General features: G+C 41.5%; 1 protein-coding gene across 2 annotated transcripts in view; it reads right to left on the bottom strand.

The window, feature by feature from the left end:
• Positions 1-206: 206 nt before the first annotated feature.
• gria1a (glutamate receptor, ionotropic, AMPA 1a) overlaps positions 207-18,503 on the bottom strand; it is a 69,184-nt gene continuing 50,887 nt past the window's right edge. The window contains exons 12-16 of one of the 2 annotated variants that reach the window (XM_053429515.1): positions 13,622-13,820; positions 12,575-12,822; positions 8,453-8,567; positions 2,455-2,589; positions 207-524 (exon numbers count right to left, since the gene is read on the bottom strand). In XM_053429515.1, coding sequence (XP_053285490.1) covers positions 357-524; positions 2,455-2,589; positions 8,453-8,567; positions 12,575-12,822; positions 13,622-13,820 — 865 coding nt within the window. In that variant the 3' untranslated portion in view covers positions 207-356. Of the gene's footprint in view, positions 525-2,319; positions 2,590-7,617; positions 7,733-8,452; positions 8,568-12,574; positions 12,823-13,621; positions 13,821-18,503 lie in introns of those variants that run through there. The other variant, XM_053429516.1, reaches the window with a different exon arrangement.

Genomic DNA, 18,503 nt, shown 5'->3' on the forward strand with positions numbered 1-18,503 from the left:
AAGTTCTTTTTTCCCCCCACACACACAGTAAATGAACACTGTAAAAAATTTCAAAAACGCGCCCCCTCGTCTTTATTGCAGCACATTTCCTTTCTTTTTCTTTTAGAATCTCTTTTCGACTCTTGAAAAAAAACACAAAAAAACAAGTCTCTGTTCTGTTCATAGTCCGTCAGGAGCGGTTCAACAGTGCATTTTGGCAGTAAAGTTAAGTCTTTGAAGAGTCAGAGCGCATACACAGCCGGGAGAATAGTTGGGTCAACGTGGACAGCCATGATTTTCGAGGTCCATAAAGAGTCTTGAGCTCTTCTTTAACCCCACCCTGCCCGTTCCTCGCCGCCAGCACAGTCATGTGATGATCACATGCCGGAGGCACCCAGACCCATGCTGGCGGTGTGGCTCATGCAGGGCAGAGTCTGAACGGTTTTGGGGAAGTCGTGGGTGAGGATTCGCCCGTTCTCGCCCCCGCTCCCGTTGCCACTCATCCTGGTCAGGGTGGAGCAGCGCATGGCATCGTTGATGGATTGCTGTTGGAGACAAACAGTTAACAGTTAGTCTACAGGTCTGATTTCAATGTATCTCAACTTAGAGGAATCTTAATCACCACAGAGACGGCTTATCTAACAGAATTAGCAGCACACATAGATACTTTAGAAGGTTTTGCAGCTATAGAACAATAAAATTAAGTCTGCAGAATATAATGCAATTTCTCTGCTCTTTATTCTATGAATTCATGCTCACAAGCAGCTGTTGAGTCCCTATCTGGATGTGGTGCTAGCACAGCAAGAAGATTCAGAGGCCTGATGGTCTGATGGGAGTCATAGGGTGCTAGTTGTTACCGTCTTTATCTAGACCTGAGTGAAATTAAATGCTGGCCAATGCAACTAATTTGCAAAAGGAGGTGCAGAGCGACGTGTGGGCGGCCGAGCCTTCACTCATTGGTTTAATAGGTCCATTCTCTAGTCTGGCAACAATAAAAGCCACTGAGCCCGAAAGCCATCTTAATGAAGTGTGATGCTTTTGTGTGTCTGTGTACGTGTGCACACAGTGTCTGCCTACCTCCCTTACTCAATAGCTGAATAAATTGGGGAGAGCGAGGGCAACCTGAAGCAACCGGTGAGTGGGGCGCTGCAAGCGGATCGGAGAATCACGCCGCCCTCTAATTGGAACGACGTTGTTGTTTCTTTCAAGCCAAACAGCATAAAGGCACCTCTGGACTAATAAGCTCCTCGCCAATCTCATCAGCATACTGATCAGGTGAGTCTCCGTGGGCTGATTAAAACATACTCGTGTAGGAGATCACTCCTCGTTTTGGCCCTGCCTTGCTTTTTTATTGCTGTTTACATGAAGAGTATAATCGAGTGGCCTTGATGTTGGATGAATGAATCAAAGGTAACTTGTTGTAAATTGATCCACGAGGCAGAGATGACTAACAGCATGTTGCAGCCGCTGGAAGAGAAACCTCACGTCTCCAAATAGCAGTATTTCGCGACAGGTTATTTGGAGATTTCTGAACATACAAACATTTTGCGTTAAGACTATTCTTGGTTATAAAGCGGTGATAGGACAAATGTTAGCCGCAGCAGGCCTGCCTTATGGTATACATATAAAGGATGTTCACCACAATGGGCCCTGCATTTGCAAGACAGTCAGCAAAAAGAGGAGAAGGAGCAGCGGAGAGGTTTGCTCAGAGCGACAGAAGTAGATTGATGATACCACTGCGATTCAAATTGCCTTTATACCCACGATGAACAGATACATTTCCTCACTTTGTAATGTGAGCCACAAGATTATTAGAAATATGATTTAACTAGAGGCCTGAGATGAACATTTTGGTAAAATTAAATAGAAAAGTGTAATGTGTGCTGGGTTAGACAAAGTTGCAATAACTTCCCTATGATTGTCCAACAAAATAAACTGCATATTGAGATGATTTGAGGATATATTACAGAAAGTAAAGTTTCTTTTATGACAACCAAAGCTGAATTAAAAGATTTACTAAAGGAAAATGGTTTATTTTAACAATCTTGCGATACTAAAACAGGAAAAGAACATGAAGAAAAAACTGGGCATAAGGGCAATTTAAACCGAGTGATTCGACAACACTGCAGGTCAGTGACATAAAGACTGAGCGAGGGAGCGTCAGAGGTAGAAAGAGGTACAGGAGAGCGTTTGCACTGCGGTGGAAGCCTTGAGAGGCCCTACTGTGATAACAGGTTAGATGGGCGGGGGTGTGAATAGGCGGATGTCATCATCATCATCATCATCATCATCATTATGCCTTGATCACAGCGTTTCCTACCCCGTGGCTGTGCTCTGCTCTTATATCTTAACAGTGTTGTTGGCGTACAGGCCGTAGCTCTGCAGCTCAGTGTAGGGGGCGCTAGCACCACTGTCTAATGCTGAGCAGTGAAAGGCCTGAGCGGCTGAGGCGGCAGCGGCCCGCGCGGTTGACACCTTCATTCGGCGCGACTCGGTCCTGGACTTGTAGCAGAACTCCACCAGCGCCACCAGCATGGCCAGTCCCAGGCCGCCGATCAGGATGTAGAAGACTCCCGCCACGTTGCTGAGGCTCAGAGCACTCGTCTTGTCCTGTGGGGGTGAGGAAAAGAGAGCGGGGCCGAGAGTTTAGAAGCCGTAGCCGAGGTGGAGGGACACCAAAGACTTGACAGATACACACACGTGACACACACGTATTTACACATTTAAACATTGACTTCACAAACAGGAATCACTGCTACAAGGACTCGCACACACATATACAGTATTTATATATACTCACTCTCTCTCTCTCTCTCTCACACACACACACACACACACACACACACACACACACACACACACACACACACACACATAAAGGATATGACCAGAAAACAAGACACATACATAAAACACAAAATAACACTTTAACAATAAAAACCCAGGTTAGAGGCCTGTCTCACAAAGTTCAGTTTATTGTGTAACCTGGATGACTTGTATAATAGAACGCCTTTTTAATCTCATTAACAAAGGTTTATTTTAAATAAATTAAAATGAGAAAAAGTTTTTTATCAGAAACGTATTGACTGTGAGGAGAAAATGAGTCAATAATCCAACAGGAGCCAAACTAGACAAAGACACCCTCACGTTAAACTGACAGGTAGTCACAGCCTATAAAACTTTTTATACAAACTGGTGACATGACTCTGTTTCATTACTCAGGTAATTTATTTTACAGGCAGGTTTATTAGCTAGAAGTAACAGCAATAACAGATATTGATTCCCAGTTTGTTTTTGTACTCTGATCTTGTAATTCCCTATTTACCTCTGTGTGGCCTGCGGTCTTTGGGTGAGGGTATGCTGTCACATCTGAATCTAGGCTGACAACTACGGGGAGCAGAGCGTTTGCCATCAGGAAGTTTTTTTTTTTTGCTCTGTTTTTTCTTTAATTATGAGCATTATTATTTATGCACTTCTTTCTGTATTTTGAAGATTTGTTTTCCAGTTGTGCTCTACAAATTGTTATTAGTATATCAGATATAAATTAAAGACTCACACTGTCAAGTTTCGCTGTCCGCACAACAGCAGGTTATAGAAAATGATGTAAATGGACTCAAAGGCAGTTTGACAGTATGTTAAAGCAGAGATAGAAAATGGTGTCAACTGTCAGAGGGCCCATTAAATGTACGACGATATGGCCTGATAATCACTGCGGGGCCTAATTATAGGTCAAAACATCATTTAACATGAATACTGGGAATACCCACTCATCTTCTGATACATGTCACCATGGGAATGGAAAAAAAAACCTCTCATTAATAATTGCAGCACAGCTACATATCCACCTTTCCGGAAAGTTAGAAAAGCCACAAATAGAGTCAAGTCTGCTGCTGCATATTAATGTTATTGCACCTACGTTCTTTCTGATTGAACGTAGACTGTTGGACTCATTTTCCATCATAGCAGAAACCGAGAATACAAGTCGACTTCTTGATGACACTGTCGGATAAATCAGAGACATTCTGACTGTGCCTTAATGACGAGGAAAAATCCCCCTTTTTTTTATTAAAAGAGAAGATGAAAATTAGCTTCCGGTGATTTATCCACGTTACATTTTGGTCAAAGACCATCATCAAGTCAATTTTAATCTGAGAAAGCAGACTCTTGCGGTGAGCCAAAACACTGGGAAACATTTAGATTTTCAGTTTCCCCCCCCATCCTAATTACTCATCCCGTAATCTAATTTCATAATACGGGAGGGAAAAAAATATTAATGTTTTCATGTACACGTGTTTGCAGCTGTGTGCTCACCAGCTTTCCAAGACCATTGGCCAGAATCACCAGAGTAAGATTAGATTCACAAAACCAGACTGTGATTCAAATAGATGTTGCTTTGTGAGACAGGCCCTATAGATATTTAAACAAATACCTTGATCTAGATTTTTTTCAAAACTTGCTTATACATTTCTAAACATTTTACACAAAATTGCTGTCAAATTGTTGCATTTTGTGAGGGAACAGGTAGGAAAGTGCATTAATACACCATGCATTCATGCAGCTACAGCACAAATGAGTCTTTTTGGACTTTTCTTTATTATATAGCTCATTATTCTCTGCTGCATGGCTCAGACCTATTTATAGAATAGTAATGAAGTGGAAGCATTACGATTAGGATTTAAATCAGTCAACCTAACTAGCATCATGGAGCAATGAGAGCTAATGGGAATGTTATTTCCTGTAAATCTGTTTGGGGAATACCTTTGAGTCAATTGAGGAGATCAATGGCACAATAAAAGCTATTTTGTTAGGATGGTTACACTTTATTATGCTTTGATATGGATTTGATCTTGCAGGTAACACCGGTTATCAGTGATCCCCAGCTCCCACTTAAATAGACTTTAGTCAGACTTTGGGTCCAGTTGTATCTCGATAAACCCTGTTATATGAAGTTGGATTATGTGACATGAGTAATAGTTTTCTACTGGGGCGTGTATGCTTGTCAAACTGTGTGCTATCGCTGGGGAGTCTGCAGAGATTTCCAAAGACTATTCTTCCTTCAAGGTTAAATTTATGTTCTTCACCTGGAGCTGTACAAAGCCTCCGAAAAATATATATAAATACAAATAAAACCAACCAGATTTAATACACTCCTCTTGTATTGACCCTTCAGTTAGCTTTCTTAAAAAGTAAATTGAGAAGATAGATACCATTATGAAATATTTTCGTGATTTTTTTGCACAAATATAACAAATTAGATAAAACATGAGCTTTAAAGGTGATGCCATGTGGATTTTGCTACCCCTTGACCTAGCTAGCTGCTTCCCTGTTTAAAATTAAGCTAATCTAAATAGCTCTATGTGCTAACCATGTATCTGGTTAGCACATAGATACATATCAATATTCTCTTTGGACTCTCTGTAAGAAGGCGATCAAGCATTTGCAGGGATTTGAAATTTTGAAGTAAACTGCCTTAAAGCAACACTATGTAATTTTAGCTGAGTAACAGCGCCCTCTACTACAAAATTTGGTAATTATTTGGACTTCTACATATAATAGAATGGCGGATATTCTTCATGGATCCCTGGCTTCATTTTAAAAGTTGAGTATATGAGATAAACGCTGGGTTGTAATGACTTCAAAGTCTTTTTAACTGATCTTTAGCTCAGCATGACTCTTTACTTTCTGGATGGATTCTGATTTATTTATGTGTTTTTATGCTGCGACAGTCAGTAATGCACTAATAAGAGGAGATCCTGCCCACTCACCAAAGTTACATGTAGAGAAAGAACGGGTGTTCAGGGTGAGGATTGGGAAGGAAAGCAGCTCCAATCATCCCATTTCAAGACAGTGGAACGTCTAACTAATTTTTAATGTAAAAAGTGTCACAGTGTTGCTTTTAATAAAGACTGACTGTATTTACTGTGTAAAATGTATTTTCTTGGCCGCTGAAAACATATTCTGATAAATGTTAAAATCTCGGATTGCCTTTATATCATCTCTAAACTGTACTAAGATTTCAAAAAGTCCTCTTCAGATCATTTGTCATATTTTCTCCAGAGACAAAGCCCATCATAGCACACAGTTTGACAGTCCTGCACTAAAACTATATGGAAATATGAGCAGGGCTAAGGAAAAGTGCTGACAGATCAGGAGGCCAGCTGACATTACAAAGACATACAGAGGAAGCTGAGCCAAAGAGGAAGAGCTTTTCTGTCGGGGGGAGCTGCTTCATGAGACAGTGGATGCCACGAAGGCATGCATGCACAGTAGCAGACTGTGTAACTTAGGGGGGAGGGGGGGGCAATCTAGCAGACTGACAGGGATGGCATCAATACATGCACACTCTTCAGTGAGAGTTGGGGGAAGAATTTTTCTTAGAGCCAGAGAGCAAAAGCCACTGCTCAACGTGTTCCAGAGCTTCAGTTAAGTCCAATGGCTACATCTCATCATCCGTCTCACCCTGTGTCCTCCTGTCTTTTTTCTTTCTCCACGGGAGGGAGATTTATTCTAACAAATTGCTTTCAGAGTGATTTATATTTAATCTACAGCACAAACTCAAGGTCATCATAACACTGTGTGTATGCATCTGTGTGTCTTGGGGGGCACTCAGACAATCTGTCCCAAGAGGATTTATTCGACTTATATTGTAAATGTACTCTCTATGTGTATGACAGCTTGAATAACAGTTTAATTCACACACAATATTAATGTACACTCTGGTAACGAACATTAAATCTCTGACAACACAAGCTCATCAGTGAGAAGAAATAGACACCTGAGAACCACCAGAGTACCGGCCCGAATATAAGACGACGCTTATTGGGAAACACATTTGTAACAGTTAGAGATGTGGCATAAGAGGACTAAAATGTTACATATTCAATAGAAAATAATCTCTTTTAATACTGTCAGCTACAGAAATGTTACTTCAAGCTGCATTAAGCCAGCTTGTTTTAGTAATGCTGAAAAAGCAGTGTATTATCTGCACTGATCAACCCCAAAAATTTGTATTAGGCCGAAGCCATTTAAAAAAACAAAATGCATAGGAAAAAGACTAATAAAACGCTGCTTAAAACAAAAAATAAAACACTAATTTAACAATACCTTGCATTTGTGATAAAATTTGCTTAATGCTGATACCATGAGTGTACACCATTCACTCTCAGCAGCAGGAGTACACATTGCAGTACTGATAGGAGCAGAAGCTAATATTAAAAATACTATCAGCAGTAATAGTGGAGGCTTGAGGATTGAGGTTGTTTCAAGTTGATTATTAGAATTTAAAATATGAATTCCCTATTCTAGCTAAAGCCATAGAGTTTAATTTAACTATTTGTACCAGTAAATAAAAAATGTACTTTGCATAACTTGAGAAAAATGTTGCAAATATGTAGATGTTTTTTCTTTTAATTAAAGATAACTCTATATCTTAAAATCGAACATTCTGAAAATAATTGATGCGATAAGACCTGGGGTTGTCTTATATTTGAGCCAGTATGGTGGTGCTCTCATAGTCACATGGGGAGCATTGCTCAGTGTGATGGGGGCTGGGGGCAGGACTTTGGACTGTTCTAGGACCAGGGCAGGGTTGTGCTATAGGAGGTGCTGTGAGGTGACTGGTTTGGGTTGGAGACTAACCTTTCTTGCGGAGTCCTTGCTGCCACACTCCCCTTTATCGTACCACCATTTGTTTTTCAGTTTGTCTAAGACGGCTTGCTCATTGAGTTTCAACACCGCTAGGTTTACTGGGATTCTTCCAACCATAAGGAAATAACATAAATAACATATTATACCATGTTATTTTATGTTATTAATTCAGAAACATAAAGCAGCAAATACATACACACGTTAATGCTTTGAGCTTATATATAAATATATATAAAAAACTTTGCACACACACACACCACATACCCACGCACACATATACACATGAAGCATAAAAAACATTAGAAACATCAAAGTTAAAGTGATATGCATTAATACTCCATCTATCTTAGTTGGCTTGCTCCCTAGGGCAGTAGATGTGTATTACTATATCACTTTGGGTAACCGGCACACTGCTTATCCCTGCAACATGAATTTGTTATTTTTAACAATCTTTTCTTGACAGAATTAAAATTTCATTTAACAAGAGAAAATTCCAAAGTCACTAAATGTGATGTGTGGTCTTATATATCACCGAGCATGGGGGACTGGTTTAATTTTAGACTTTGATAAATTTAAAATATTAGTTGTTCCTTTTGTTTCAGCAAAGGCGATCTTACAAAAGTTTCCTCTCTGTGGATTTCAAATTCAGCCACTACATCCCCACACTCGCCAAAGCTCCTCTGCTTTTCCCCACGCCACAGAGAGGTCAGCGTCGCCAGAGTGGAAGCACAGCGTGGGCCTGCCGGTTACCCCGTCTCCCCACAGTCCCCGCCTCCACTCCCAGTGGTGGCGGGTTACCCGCAGGGTTTATCATACTGGCTCTGACCTTGGAGTCCCCGCCCCCGCTGCCGCACTCGCCCTTGTCGTACCACCACTTGTTTTTCAATTTGTCCAAGAGGCCCTGCTCGTTCAGTTTTAACACTGCCAGGTTTACTGGGTTTCTTGAAAATGATATCAAACAATAGCCATTAGGAGACACTCTATGGGACAGATATAAAAGAAGATTGGTCGTATGGTGGTGGTGATTATGGTAACACTGACTTGAGTATTCGAGACCCTCCTGCATGTAACTACTGATATGAAGCAGGAGTACTGGCTTCAGATGCAAATGTGTTAGTTGGGGCTGAAATGCTGAGCACCCATACAGTCGTAGAGTCAGGTTTTACCAAGCAAGGGCCTCAGAGGGAGACAGAGCAGACACTATGAATGGAGATGATTTGGATCCGGAATTCTGTCCACAGATGGTAATTTCCTTTCAGTGGCACAAGCATACAGATTTCCATGGTAACTAACCTATCAATATTCTACCCCTAACGGCATCCTCGTACATGTGGAAGCCCCCCCTTGATTAATTTAGAGCCATCAGCAAAGACGAAGGAGGCTTTAAACGGTTCACTCCACACCAGAGTTATGTCTCTGGTATCTGGCTGAAAGGAAACTGTGTGACCAGCTACAGGTGACGTCCTGAAACCACCTGAACCTCCTCATCATCCAAAGCATCTCCTCAAACGCTGCTCTCTCTCTCTCTGGTGAGCGTGTGTGCATCTCCTTTAGCTGACTGCCCGGGAACAAAGACTCTCTTCCTTCGCAATTCACAGAAAGGCAGAATCTGCAATCCAAAAAATTTCATAAAATAAGTAAAGATAAGAGCCTCTTCCAGATTTATCTTTTCCCTCAAATCAGTCAATCGGTGCAGCAACATTTTATTGAGGTGACATTCTGCCTTTCACACCATCAGATGAGTGGAGAAGAGTCTTTATCCCCCAAACCTTGAGTGCACGACACAGCCTTAGGTAACACATGTATCCTCGGAGCTGGTAAAACCTCTGAATTCTTTCTCGGCCAGTGGACTCAGATGGAAAGAAAGAAGTCAAAGTATGTGTGGACATGAATGATCTGGAGACCTGCAGGTCGCTGGTTATTGTGGTCAGATTCACTGTGTGTGAGGTGGAATGGGGGGAAACAGTCAAGCAGGTATGGGGGTGGATAGATGAAGAGCTCTTTGAAGAAAATCCTGTAGAATGAAAAGTTATGTCATTTGAGTATCTTTGTTTCCAAAGCGCTAGTTTCAGTTAGACCAGCACTGCAAAAGAATAAATAAAATATGAAAATATAAATATATTCAGTAGTGCGCTCAGATCTTTGGGCTCAGTATCAAGTGACAGATCTGCATTATATATACAATGTGCAATTTTCTATACTACCCCATTCTATTGCTGCAGTGAACTAATTTTGATGCATTAAAATTGTATTATTAGAGTATTCAGATCTTTTACTGATGTGAAGGTACTGCATTGAAAATGTTACTCAAGTAAAAGTATGCAAGTAAAAAAAATATTTTAGAGTAAGTATCAAAAGTCTGTAGTACTCAAGAAAACCGATGGTTTACTATTCTATCATTAGATTATCATTTATGTCCAAGCAGCATTTTACTACTGTTGTTTTTTACAATGTATTTATTTAGAGCTGCAAACTACTATGCTCCTTATGGAATAATCTAATAAAAATTCTGATTATTATCTCTCTATTTTCTCTAAAAATAGTCAATCTCAATAATTCAGTGAAATAATTTAAAGTTGGAACCACTTTTTTTAAATCGAAAAATTACGTAATCATCCAATAAGGAATTCATTCAGCAAATTGATTAATCAACCATTTCAGGTACAGTAGCTTACATTTTCAACAAAACATCATATTACCAAACTCTCCATATGTTTTGTGTGTATAAGTATTAATCGCGAGAAGTGTAAGCTGTCAGATAATCGTAGTTTAGTAAAAGGACAGTACTTTCCTCTGGAATGTCATGAAGAAAAGCATTAAAGAAAATAATCAAGAACAAGCACCTTGTATTTTCCACTGAAGATCAGTATCTGCGTGAATTTACTTTCTAGCACTGGTTACTCTGCACTTGTGAATAATAAATGAATGATTTGAATGTGGCTGCAGAATCGTGACATTAGCAAAAACTCATGTGATAAGTGTAGCTTATGTTAAAGTACAGTCAACTTGCACTGCTGTAGGTTTATTCATGAGCATCTGGAGAGAAACAGTCAGATTGGTGCTTCTCTTATATGCAGCACTTGTATGTATTAACAATGCGTTGCCGGTATAACTGAATCCAACTCTTTGAGTTCACAGCACATCCACTCATGTCTGATTCTGGGTGAGCAGGGCAATTGTAACTTCTACTTCAACAGTAAAAACATTTGAATTAATCACTTTTCCGTCCTTTAAAAACAAAAATCTGAAATATTAGCCATCTGAAACTCAGTATCAGACATCTGTGAATGGTCCAAGTAGCAGCCCAGGTACAGCACATGAATGCTAAGTAACAGAAAGCGGGAGGTGATAGGGACATCGTCTGCAATTAAACACTGCATCCCATTGGTACATTGTAGGTTTCTACCAATCTGACCTGGGAGCAGATTGATTTCACTTGTCTCATTACTAAAACAGCACTTAACTCGCTGCATGAAATCCAATTTGTAGGAATTTTATAAGGAGCCTCTGCGTAAACAGGGGAAACATTTCTCGTTCTTGGTGTTCTGACCTTTGGCTGTCAACCAAGGTGGAACCCCGAATGAATCCTCAGCGACTCTGAGTGAAACTTCCCCATATGGCTCCTTTCATTAAAATGAATGAGGCCTATTAGAGACAGATTAAAAGCTTCAGATGCCACCAGCGTCTGTGCACTATCTCTCTCCCTCTCTCTGTCAGAGCAGGAGAACTTCGGATGCAGACGTTGGTTAAGGTGTTGTAATGTAATGTGAAATGGCAGCTGCTGCTCTTGGACATCGGCGGCAGAAGTGCATCAAGTATGAATTATCATTCATTACAGCAATTATCTCATTGCAAATATTAATTCAACCCAGCTGACTTCACATTCAAGGTGTGAGCCCTGGCCTGAGTGGGAAAGTAGCCATATGAGATGTAGCCAATCACACTCTAGCTGTGATTCCTGGTCCTGGGGCCCTGCTCTTCTATGACCCTGGTTCAGACCTGGTGGAGAGTGGAGAGTCTACTCAGTTGACGTCCTGTGATCGGTGACGGTTTCACTATGAAGCATAATTTATACTTCTCAGTGGCCATACAGTGATTTGTTGGCATTGCACTGAACACTGATAACCATATAACAATTGCTACTTTATTTTCATCTCCTCCTGACCGTTCACTCTCTCTCTCTCTCTCTCTCTCTCTCTCTCTCTCTCTCTCTCTCTCTCTCTCTCTCTCTCTCTCTCTCTCTCTCTCTCTCTCTAGGCAAAACAACATAATTCTGTCTTCTCCAACAGAAGTGACATACGGGATTATTTGCATATAGAGCGGGGAAGTGAGATCTGATCACAACCGTTCTCAGGAGACACATTCTGATACCAGGTCTGAACAGAGCCTCTGACACATACATTTTCATTTAGCGTGTGTGTCTTTACGTGATACTACAGGTTTACAGAAGACTCATAAAGAAGAGTATACATAAAGGGCAAGATAAAACAAGAGTGGGACATCTCTTTGTCCTACTTCCCACTTCTGCCAGAGCTCAAAAGTCAGCTGCGAACAGGCTGGTTGCATACACACATGTGCAGAAACAAACATTGATGATCATCAGTGGTGGAGATGGACTGGAAGACGGTGTAAATGTCTGTGTGATGAGTGCAAACTATGAACAAAAGCAGAAAAAATATGGGATGCAGTGTTGTTAAGGTAAGGGCATGCATTCTATATTATGTATCAGTCTAGGGAACAAAAAATGTAAAATGGACATGTTATAGGATAATTAACGAAGCATGAATAAATCAAAATGCATGACATGTCACACAAAGGAACTCATCAATCCAAGATGCAACGAGAAGCAAGCTCTGTGAACGAGTGAACGAGTGAAGTGGTGACAGATGACGGCCATGCATGAGCTGGATGGCCTCCAGCCACGCTGCGGTGGCCGGGGCGTAGTTACCTGAGAGGAGAGCCCTTGGGCGTGGCGATGCCGTAACCTTTAGAGTCCAGGTTCCCCCCCACCTTCATGGTGTCGCAGGGTTTCCTCTGCTCTATGTACTCGTTCATCGTGGACTCCAGCAGGTAGGCGTACTTGCCCTTGGACTTCCTGACCCTCATCACGCCCTCGTCCGTGGTCTTGACGAACACGGACGGGTCAGCCGCCTTCATGTAGGACCACATCTTCTCGAACACGGCGATCTTAGACCTCTGAAAACCACAAGGTGAAACCAGTGAGATAGGAAGATAGAGAAAGAAGCAGCATCAGAGCTGTTAACTACTGTATTAAAAAAAGATTACCCTTTTTTAAATAAAACCCCATTTCTGATTGTATTTACGGTCACTGAACAGATTTATTTCTGTAGTAATGTGTATATACACTTTCCCAAGCTGGATTCAGCACACATGGGGCTGGCTGCGGCTCAGAAGGTTAACACTGGATGAAAGGGCCAACGATAACATTTTCATATTGGTCGATCTTAATAATTATCACAGTAACTGTCACATAATTTATAAAAATTTAAAATACAGATTTCTTTGCTCCTGAGTGAAAGTTGTGTTTTTTTTTTCACTTGATGAACATCATGTGTTATAGCTCCTCACAATGTTTGTGCATTCTATAAATATATATCAAAAACCTTTGTTAGATTGCTACTGATTAAATTTACATGGGGATAGTTATTCATTGCCCACACATATTAGAAAGGGTCGACACTAACCAGAAGCCCGGTGGTACAGAGTGTCCTAAACCCCGACTTGCCTGTGACGGTTGTGCCGACAAAAGCAAAAAGTAGCGCTGCATATAGTAGCGCTGAATGTGTGCATGAATGTGTGAACGAGACTTGTACTGTGAAGGGCTTTTAGTGGTTGATAAGTCTCAAAAGCCGTTTTATAAATACAGTCTATTACGAGGGAATCACCGGAAATTATGCACGTATGTAATCCAGCATTGCGGTTTGTAATTTTGAGCATTGAACAGGCAGGTTTGTGTCTGTATTTTGCTTCTCACCCTGAAGAATTCTTTGGTGGAGCCGGCATCCAGCGTTCCATAGGCGATCTCCGTCTGCTTGGCCAAATCCTCGGCACTCTCTATAGGAGACACCATCCTCTCCACTGTCAGGAAGGCGGCCAAGTTGGCAGTGTAGGACGAGATGATGATAAGGGTGAAGAACCACCACACGCCTCCGACGATGCGGCCCGACAGAGAGCTGACGACAGAGGGGCAGGATGTTTGGTTTGGACAGGAATAGACACTTAAAAGACCCAGCGTGTTCACACAATCACATACTTTAATTCATACAATTTCTCTGCGTGGTCTTTTTATTGCTGATGAACGTGGTGACCTGGTAAATAAACAGCGTCAGTCTTTTTCTTCCTGGCCAAGTTTTTGCGCACAATCAAAGAAATCGATCTAAGAAGTGTGTGATGTTCACACCAGCCACATGACCTACATTGCATCACACTCCCTCCACACTCACACACCCTTCATACCACTTGGAGAGCTTAGTCCAATGTGCTAAGGAAAGATAACCAGTTCCACAAAGGCCCACTCAGCTTCTTGCCGGCCAAATTAATCTCACTTAAAGAAATTTGCCAATATGTTTCGTGCAACCAGGCGTATTATTTGTCGAGGATTAATAGGCAGAGGAGAACACTTAGCCACTGCTCCTAATTGCACTTAATAAAAAAAAAAACTGTGCGCAAACTCCCCTGAGTCAAATCCCTGTATTTCCTCTCTGCATGTGTCTTCACCTCAAGAGAAGCCGGCGAGAAGAGGAACAGCAGGAATCATGTTGCCTTACATATCTGGACCCCTGACAAGTGTGGTGCGGCTTACGCAATGAAAATGACACAAATCTGAAACAAAAAAAAAAGGCTTTCATGATTCACCTTTGTACCGTCAAGCCAAAATGAGCGTGAACACGAAGGCAAGATTAAGTGCGGAGAGTAAAAAAAAAAATGGAAGAAGCTAAAACATAATCATTTAAGATGCTTTTCAGATGATGGGTGGATGATGAAAGAGCAGCCAGGGAGCAAGTGGAAAGCAAACACAGAATGGATGCCGAGGCTTTGAAAATCTGTCGGAAGAATGCAGAGCTGTCTGCAGGGTGTGTGTGTGTGTTTGTGTGTGTGTGTGTGTGTATTTTGACTTGTTCACTCATCACTGCTCAAATGGGTGTGGGTGAGGTTAAGCTTCGACTGTGAAGTGAGAAAAACAACATGTATTTCCAACAAGCTCAGTGAAATCATGAGCAAGTGGTTGGTTCTCTAACGTGTCGCGCAGACAGCACTGGTATCATTTATACATATATGTGTAAACAAAGAAGCCTCAGCATCCATACATGAGGTCTATAGTGGTAAACAAAATCCTTACCTCTTTAGGTTGTAAACAAGAATAGCACATTACCAAATATCCAAACTACCTATATACATATTATGCTGAAACTGGTCAAGAATCATACCAGCATTCCTGTTTCATCCAAATTATAATAATTGTTTTTCATTGTAATATTTCCGATTTCACTATACGATCATTTTAAAGCTGCACTCTGTGTTGCTGTTCTTCTGCATCCCATTAAAACAAAGAGGTAAGTCAGTGGTTCAGCCTTCTCTCATTGGTTTTACTGGAGGGGACAAAATAACAGCAACACCCCGAAACATAATGCAACCTAGTTCAACAGCTACACAGCTCACATCCTCTAAAATTATCTCTAACTCAGTTTAAACCTTAAGTGAACATTGAAACATTCTTGAAGGAGGATTTATAACACATGTGTTGTATTGAGCTGCACTATTAATAGCTGGGTGTACCTAATGAATTAAGTACACATCTGTCCAATCCCCCCTTACATATCTCTTACTGCTCTTTCTGACACTAAAGGCATCTGGAAATGAAGAACTGGACACGTCAACCCACATGCTCTAACTCCTACACAGTTGTTACCTGAACCTGACCGACTGTTTTAAGTGGAACACTCCGTAGTATGAATACATGTCACCAAGGTCAACGTTAAAATGCATCATTAGGGGAGAGCGACAAGTTACTTGATTAACTATTGTCCCTCAAGACACAGAACTTGTGAAACCATAAAGAGACGAGTGCTCGCTCTCAGCCTCCCTCCAGTGTTCCACAATCTGTGACTCATCGAACTCAGTGACCTGTGTAACTACAATTTCGCATTGTGCCAACATGCGTTCAGAACAAGGGATTTATTTAGTCTGATTAAGTCGAATCAATATTGTTCCTACTGAGCGTTTTTTACTTAAGCTTCTGCAGCTGCAGCACACCAGTGAGGTGAAAATGTCACCTTCCAGCCACAAAAAGGAAAAGGAGTGAGGGCAGGTTTAATGAAGGCCTATGTGACAGAGCAGTGACAGAACACATGGTGAAATCACTTCGCCCTTAGAGCCTAATTCAATCTCTGTGGTTTGGATGTAATACAAAGTAATACAATAACGTAAAACACATCGAACACCATCCCTACCTTAATAAAATATGTACACGGTCACATCCACAAGTTGATGTTTTTGCAGACCATGGAGCATGTTTATAGTCACGTATGACAAAGAACAGCAGAAAGTTTTCATGTTTCAGCTGCTGAAAAATTAACTCTCTGTCTAGAAGAAGATTACATTTATCAGATGGCGATGTTGTCATCTACAACAATATAAGAAAAGGCAAATATTCATCTCAGCTGACGCTTGATAGAAGTCGAAATAACTAGATCGGATATGAATCTTTCAAAAGCAAAGAGCCCCCCCCATACAATTCGGTGTTAGTGTGTGTTATGTTCGGCTGCACATCTATAAGTGAGCGAGATAAAGAGAGAGGAAGGGAGAGAGACACATGGCAGCAGAGATGAAAAGTGAACTGGAAAGCGCCACCAGGGGCTGACAAACTTCCCAGCTTCGACTGCTGCAGGCCTCCAGAGATGGCAGTAAAGAGCTGTCCAATCCTCTGCCAATCAATCGGTCATTCCTCTTCCCTTCTCCCACCCTCTCCTCTCCTTTCTTTCTCCTTCCACCCTGACTTCCCTGCTGTGCTCTCTGCCTGTCTCCTCCTGCGCTCCAGAGCTGACAGGGGTTTGTTTTTGGCAAAGACAACAATGGCCTACACCTTGGCAAAGACACTGATGCACCCAATACACAGACACACACACACACAAACACAAACACATACACAAACTCTTCAGGAAAGCGTGTTTGCTATACGTGTGTGTGTAAAATATATTGTTGTTCTATATTGTTGTTTTTATATTGTTGTTTGTACAGTGCACCAACCACACCAAGGCAATTTCCTGTTTGTGCAAATATACATGGCAATAAAAATAATTCTGATTCTGATTCTGATTCTGAAAAGCGGGTCCGCAGTTGCAGTGTGACTATGCTGAGGAGAACTAAGGGGGCTGTGTGAGATTGTGTGTGTGTGTGTGTGTGTGTATGTGTGTGTGTATTGGTTCTCATGCAGCACTCCTCCTCCCTGGTCGAGCAGAGTGACTGACAAACACAGATCGGTTTGTCACCGTTTGTTTCCTTTTGGACTGGTTTCTGTTAAACATTATGGCACAAGGAGCCAACCTCGGTGCTTTGGTGAGACATTAACTCAGCCGTCTCCTTACAGTAAGGGACATCCTCCAAGTAGCACTGTGATTTCATAGTGTGGTTAAGGCGATGATAAATCATTAATTCACTCTGCCTCTGTTATTGCATTAACTTGAAAAGGAATGGGAGCGGCGAGAAGCACGAGCTCAGTAGCAGCGCTGTGCACAGGAATACAGCTGTTCATCAATATCATTAGCGCTGAATTGCTTTTTCATTATTGTCTCGTTGAAATCATCTAAGACATACAGTGCCTTGCATAAGTATTCACCCCCTTTGGACTTTTCTACATTTTGTCATGGTATAACCACAGATTAAAATTTATTTCATCGTGAGTTTATGTAATGGACCAACACAAAATAGTGCATCATTTGGAAGTGGGGGGAAATATTACATGGATTTCACAATTATTTACAAATAAAAATTTGAAAAGTGTTGAGTGCATATGTATTCACCCCCTTTACTGTGAAACCCCTAACAAAGATCTGGTGCGACCAATTGCATTCACAAGTCACATTTGCAAGTCACATAATTAGTAAATAGGGTCCACCTGTCTGCAATTTAATCTCAGTATAAATACACCTGTTCTGTGACGGACTCAGAGTTTGTTGGAGATCATTACTGAACAAACAGCATCATGAAGACCAAGGAGCTCACCAAACAGGTCAGGGATAAAGTTGTGGAGAAATATGAAGCAGGGTTAGGTTATAAAAAAATATCCAGAGCTTTGAACATCTCTCTGAGCACCATAAAATCCATCATAAGAAAATGGAAAGAATATGGCACAACCGCAAACCTATCAAGAGGAGGCCGTCCACCCAAACTGAAGAGTCGGACAAGGAGAAAATTAATCAGAGAAGCAACCAGGAGGCCCATGGTTACTCTGGAGGAGTTGCAGAGATCCACAGCTGAGGTGGGAGAATCTGTCCACAGGACAACTATTAGTCGTCTACTCCACAAATCTGGCCTTTATGGAAGAGTGGCAAGAAGAAAGCCATTGTTGAAAGGGATCCATAAAAAATCCCGTTTGGAGTTTGCCAGAAGCCATGTGGGAGACACAGCAAACATGTGGAAGAAGGTGCTCTGGTCAGATGAGACCAAAATGGAACTTTTTGGCCTCAATGCAAAACGCTATGTGTGGCGAAAACCCAACACTGCCCATCACCCTGAGCACACCATCCCAACAGTGAAACATGGTGGTGGTAGCATCATGCTGTGGGGATGCTTCTCTTCAGCAGGTACAGGGAAACTGGTCAGAATAGAGGGAAAGATGGATGGAGCCAAATACAGGG

The sequence above is a fragment of the Pleuronectes platessa genome, chromosome 8 (assembly GCF_947347685.1).
Source record: "Pleuronectes platessa chromosome 8, fPlePla1.1, whole genome shotgun sequence".
Lineage (NCBI taxonomy): Eukaryota > Metazoa > Chordata > Actinopteri > Pleuronectiformes > Pleuronectidae > Pleuronectes > Pleuronectes platessa.